The following is a 6204-nucleotide window of genomic DNA, read 5'->3' as shown; positions in this document are numbered from 1 at the left end:
TTTTTTTTATTTTTGTTTTTTTTAACGTCGAAAAAAACCAAGGAACGATACAAATTTTATAAATGCCTAAATCTGTAAAGAATATTTGAACATCTCCGTCTCTTTTCCACTTAATAAGGCGCCATAGTTAGTCACGTGACGGCCGTCACGTGACATGGCAGTGGCGTTGTGGGAGAAGAGAGAGAGTCGACCCGAGCACCACTGCAGCAGTTTCCGCAGCAGTGTACGAACTCAGAAGTGCGCACCACATACACAAAACATTCCACCGGATGGTTCAAAGACCTTAACTTAACGTAAAGAAGTGCACATCAACGAAAAATTTTCATTTTGGTTATTATTTTTTTTAGGAAAAAATAATAATAATAATAATAATAATGAAAAGGACTGTTAGAAAACGTAGACGTATCGTAGACATTGCTAGAGAATTTCATTATCTCAGAAACGTTTTTGGTTGGATGTTGAGTATCATTTGGGTACATCTACTTTTAAGCTACGAAATTGTTGCATCAGGTAAGTTCTTTTCTTTTTATTTAATTTTTTTTTTTTAAAGAAAATTACATTTCTTATTTTTATATATAATTTTTTAAATTTTTTCTCGATACTTATCGATTACGTAAGTCGTAGTGGAGGGAAAAAAATCATTGCTTAAAACCCTTTGCATAACGTTATATCAATATTGATAAGTTTAATTAATACCATTTGGAACTGTTTGATGATCATCCTTCCCAAATCACTTCATCCATGAACGTGAAAAGTGTGTTTCTATCTTCTCAAACCCTCATCAATCTTCGTCTTGTCTGAAGATTGTTACTGACAACCAGTTCTGGTGACTTAGGTTGTTTAATCTCCACTAGATTCTATTAATCCACCTAGTATAGATAGAACAATTAACGGGCAATTAAACTATATCGAATTCATTGATTTATCTGAGTTTTCTTGCATGTATTTCTTTCTAATTCATTAAATAATGTTACTAATATATTTACTGTGTTTCCAGCCTTTCTTGAAACGAATTTTTGTTATTTTTCTTAAGTTTTTTTCTATTATTTAAGTATTTAACGAATATAATAATAGATTAAGGGATGAATTTTATTTCTAAATGTGTAAATCTTCCATTTAAATTAGTGTTATATGTTAAAAATATCATTATCCTTATTACAAAGATACAATTTTAAAAATTTATATAATAAATCATTATTAATTCTGTAGAGAAATTAAAACAAGAGGGGATAAATTTGATAATTTAATTAAAAATTAATTTCGTTTTTGTTCTTCAAAATCATTCATTATATCATTATATCTTCGTTTTCTTTTTATTTAAAATTTTTTAAAAAATTTAATAGTTTAAAACGAAATTTTCGTTATTGTATTGATTTATTTAATTGAGTTTAGAAAAAATTAAACTAGGTTAATGCCATAATGCCATAGAAATATTTTAGAAACAATCTATATCGGGAATCATTAAGAAATCGCATCTGGAACCATTAGTATATGATACATGCTACTTCCAAATGTAACCTAGTCTTTAATCAATCCACAGGAAATATGTGAAGAGAAAACGGTGCAATGTAAGAGTCCTTAAGCAAACTCACTTCTAGGTTAAATAGTAATCACTGATCTTCACCTATTCATTCCTATTAACAGCAAAGTGTTTATCATAATATCATTAAAGTATTTCGTTTTGTGTGATATTAATTGGCATTAGAGAAATCGATAATAAGGGTTAATTTGTTTAAATAGATAATAAGATGATGTAGTTTTTTTAAATGCATTTTTTAAATTAAAAAAACAACACTTTAAAATGTAATTTTATTAAGAAACTTATGATTTTGTATATTAATTTAATCTGCTTTTTAATTATGATTATGAATTTTGGAAGAGATGTTTCAGATGCGTGATCCTTACTGAAGGATAAATTACATAAAATTTTTCTTATTAACAACACACGTATATTATTAAAAAATATAATTAATTAATTTCTTCTTAATATTTAAATTTTGAACAATTATTTTATGCATAAACTAAATTTAAATATGAAAAACAAAGCTTCTACATACAAGCCTAATACTTACATTAATATTATTTGATAATATATTTAATAATTTTATAAATATTAAAAATGAATTCTGTGTAAAAAAATAACTTATTTTTTAGTGTAATTAACCTGTGTAATCTGCAACAAAGTGATTTTTGTTATGGCATTCACTGTAATGAATATACTTGTCTGTAGTTATCTACGTATAGAACATTTAACAGCTTAAGCTAGAAATGCTGTAGAATGAATCTAAGAGCTTAGTAAATTTTCAAAACTTTCAGGATTTATTTTGAATCAAAGCCATTAAACTTTTCGTTTTTGTTAATCAGGACAGTCTATATATATTGTACAGATAATCCGTTTGAGTCGCATACAGGCAATTATTTTTTAACTTAAAATCCTGTTTCATGAGGTTTCTTGATGTTATCCATCCTTCTTGGATTTCCTATTAGGCTCTTAACGGAAACGTTACAATAATCCTACCCTTTTCTAGTTTGCCGAATCAACAAGCAAAAGTATAGGATTACATTGATACTGATTCAATCCAAATATATCAAAAGAACATATTAAAAGATTAACCAACAATTTCTACATCGCTTTCCCCCCTTTTGTTTAAACATAATTTTTCTAATGTTCGCCATATAATTGAATTAAATAAGCTTAATTAATGTTTTATTTGAGTTAATATAGTTAATAAAGAAAAATATATTTTCTTGTTAATGTAATTATTTTAGCAAATTTTNATTTTTTTAAAAATTTAATAGTTTAAAACGAAATTTTCGTTATTGTATTGATTTATTTAATTGAGTTTAGAAAAAATTAAACTAGGTTAATGCCATAATGCCATAGAAATATTTTAGAAACAATCTATATCGGGAATCATTAAGAAATCGCATCTGGAACCATTAGTATATGATACATGCTACTTCCAAATGTAACCTAGTCTTTAATCAATCCACAGGAAATATGTGAAGAGAAAACGGTGCAATGTAAGAGTCCTTAAGCAAACTCACTTCTAGGTTAAATAGTAATCACTGATCTTCACCTATTCATTCCTATTAACAGCAAAGTGTTTATCATAATATCATTAAAGTATTTCGTTTTGTGTGATATTAATTGGCATTAGAGAAATCGATAATAAGGGTTAATTTGTTTAAATAGATAATAAGATGATGTAGTTTTTTTAAATGCATTTTTTAAATTAAAAAAAATTAATTTTGCATATAGTTTATATTCTAGCAAATAATAATTTTATTTTCTAATCCAAATAATAATAATTATTTATTGTTTATAAAGAATAAACAACGAAAAATGTTTTCTTTTAGTACATATTTTAGAAACATTTAAGTATATCCTTACTCATAATAATATGAATTACATTAACAAGTGTCACTGTAATTTATGTTACACAAACTTACATCCGAATTACAGATTCTATTCGAATTTCAGTAAACATTAAATGTTTGAATAGATAATCAGATATAATTGTGTTTGAATAGATGTTAGAATTTGCTGTATTTGATCTTAAAAGTATTAAGTAAAGATCAAAATAGGAATTACGTTTTACACGTAAGATAAATTTGATTCCTATAAAATGTAATGAAGCAAAGTAATAACTTTAGAATAGTTTACGTTTAATTTATTAACATGAAGATCTCGAATGTAGTATGAATATTAAAATATCATACGTACAGATTAATTATAGACATATTTAAGAAAATTTTAAACAAAAGTAATATTTCTAACGTTACATATTGGCTACAGTTAACCTAACTTAACACAAACTGACCACACTTATCCTAATCTAACACCACTTGACCATACATAACCCAAATGGCCTACATTGATTTTATAATATCATTTATCTAATATAGATATCCTGTCCAACCTGTTATAAATGATATCTTAATTTACCCAATGTAACTATATTATATAGGAATATAGTTAAAAGAAAGATTTCTTTAAAAGATTTCATCTAAATTTTAAAATTATGATTAAAATATATTTAAGTATAGTTAGTAAAAAATATAATAAGTAAATTACAAAAATTAAAAAGAAAAAAAATGGAATTATACGTTAAATATTTTTATTATAAATAGAAAAATATACTTTAAAATTTATTATCAAATAGGTTAATTTAATCTGCCATATAAAATAATGAATATTTAAATTTATGTTTAACACAAAAAACATTTTATTTATTTGAAGAGAAGTATNGTTCGCCATATAATTGAATTAAATAAGCTTAATTAATGTTTTATTTGAGTTAATATAGTTAATAAAGAAAAATATATTTTCTTGTTAATGTAATTATTTTAGCAAATTTTCTGCTGATAAATTTTATAAAAAAAAGGGGGCTAAATTAATTTAATTTTGTTTGTAGTATATTAAAATTGTAAGGGTTAAGTTTATTCAGTTTTAATGCTTTAATTATGTAAAATATTTAAATGAATATATAAAAATTACAGCAATTTGGTAACTTGTTACATTTTTAAAGTACTTTAAATGTTTAATATTTATTTTTAAAAAATTATATTACATTTTAAAAATTGTATTTTCTTTCTTAAAGTTTTCATCATGTATGTTAAATCGCCAATATAAATCTTAATTAAAATTTTAAATATATATATGTATGTATATAATTTTTAACTTACACGCAAAGATTCTATAAATATTTTATGCTTAAACATATACTTTTTTAAGCAACATAAGGATACAAGCGTATAAATTAATTTATTACCAAATTTAAAACGTAATTGCTGTTTTCTGAGTAAAGGCATTCTCACTAATCTCTGTTTTATAACGATTGTAAATCTTATAGAAAAACGTTTAATTATGTTTATAGAGTAGTTTAATTTAGTATATTTTTTATAACGGTATAAACAGTTATATACGTGTAAAAAAAAGAAAAAAAGCTAATCAACTTATAACCTTATCTACACTAGCTTAGTAATAAATGCTGAGATAAGCAAAGTTGTTACGCCAATATCATCGAATGATGTCATAAATTCACTCACCGTTTAATAGCTAAATATTAAAGGATTGGATTTTATAGAAATTCTCATGTTTATTTTGTTCGTAATGTTTTTTTAAATAGAATAGAAAACATTAATGACGTATTTTAATTAGATTTTTCTAGCATTTTACACAGTAGGAATCTTCATTTCGTTACAACTCCTAAACGTTCTCAATATATCAACTTTAAACACTTTTAAATTTCAAAGATACGCCTAAGTTATGTTATAGGAGAATGAATTTAAAAAAAAAAAATTCCACAAAAAATATCAACGTTATTAGATAGAAATGCAAATAAAAAGTATTTAAACAAGTCTATCTTTAAGCGAGTTGTTGTTAATTCATTCCTTAAATTGTGAAACAGTATGGTTTCCTCCTATAATGTTAACAGTAGCTTCTATATATCAATCAGTTTTCATAAAAAAAGAAACAAATCACTTGATTAATTTCTAAAAGAAAATGAAATTAGAATATATTTGCATTTAATTTTACTTTATTTAACTTATAGCTTTAGTCTTTGTTCATTCAAATATAGCCTATATATATTTTTTCCATGTACTGTACCAGAGCCTTAAAGTATTTGAATAATTGTAAGCACTTCATATATTTTTGAGACTGTTTACTGTATTGAAAATATATATACTTTTCTTTATATTTTTTTTCTTTTGAAAAAGATAGTATAAATTTATTTTATATTTTATTTTCTATGCAAATTTCGTAGCTAACTGTTAGAAAAATTTAAAATTTATGCATCACATATTTTATTACTATTTACATAAATACACATATTTTTATTATCCATTACTTATTAATTCACCTTTAAAGAAGGTATATATAAAAAAATTAACATTCAAAACAACTAATATATTATTTATGCGGCTAATTACATAAAAATAATATATATATATAGAGGAGAAGGTGGTATTATGGAACCCCAATTACATTTTAGTGAATTGTAAACAAGGTATCATAACTACACCCACATTTTTTGTGCGAAAAGTACTGGTAACTAGTAAACTAAATGTTCCTAATTGGATTTTTCGCTAGTGTAATTATAAGTATGGTTTTTGAAGGCTTTTGTACAAAAAGTCCGAAAGTAGGCTTAGAGAAAATCGGGTGGTAATATGGAACCTTACTGTATATTTTCAAAAAAA

The 6204-nt window shown here is 24.2% G+C and overlaps 1 protein-coding gene across 1 annotated transcript in view; it reads left to right on the top strand.

Annotated features, from left to right (window-relative positions):
• Positions 1 to 190: 190 nt before the first annotated feature.
• LOC111620970 (neurotrimin-like) overlaps positions 191 to 6204 on the top strand; it is a 109991-nt gene continuing 103977 nt past the window's right edge. Inside the window, exon 1 of the mRNA XM_023363030.1 lies at positions 191 to 510. Within this exon, the coding sequence (XP_023218798.1) occupies positions 375 to 510 (136 nt within the window). The 5' untranslated portion in view covers positions 191 to 374. The remainder of the gene's footprint in view (positions 511 to 6204) is intronic.

Source organism: Centruroides sculpturatus, unplaced genomic scaffold, assembly GCF_000671375.1.
Source record: "Centruroides sculpturatus isolate CEXI.00-Female unplaced genomic scaffold, Cexi_2.0 scaffold102, whole genome shotgun sequence".
Classification (NCBI taxonomy): Eukaryota; Metazoa; Arthropoda; class Arachnida; order Scorpiones; family Buthidae; genus Centruroides; species Centruroides sculpturatus.
Note: the sequence above shows the minus strand (reverse complement) of the source record. Positions and strands in the feature narration are given on the sequence as shown.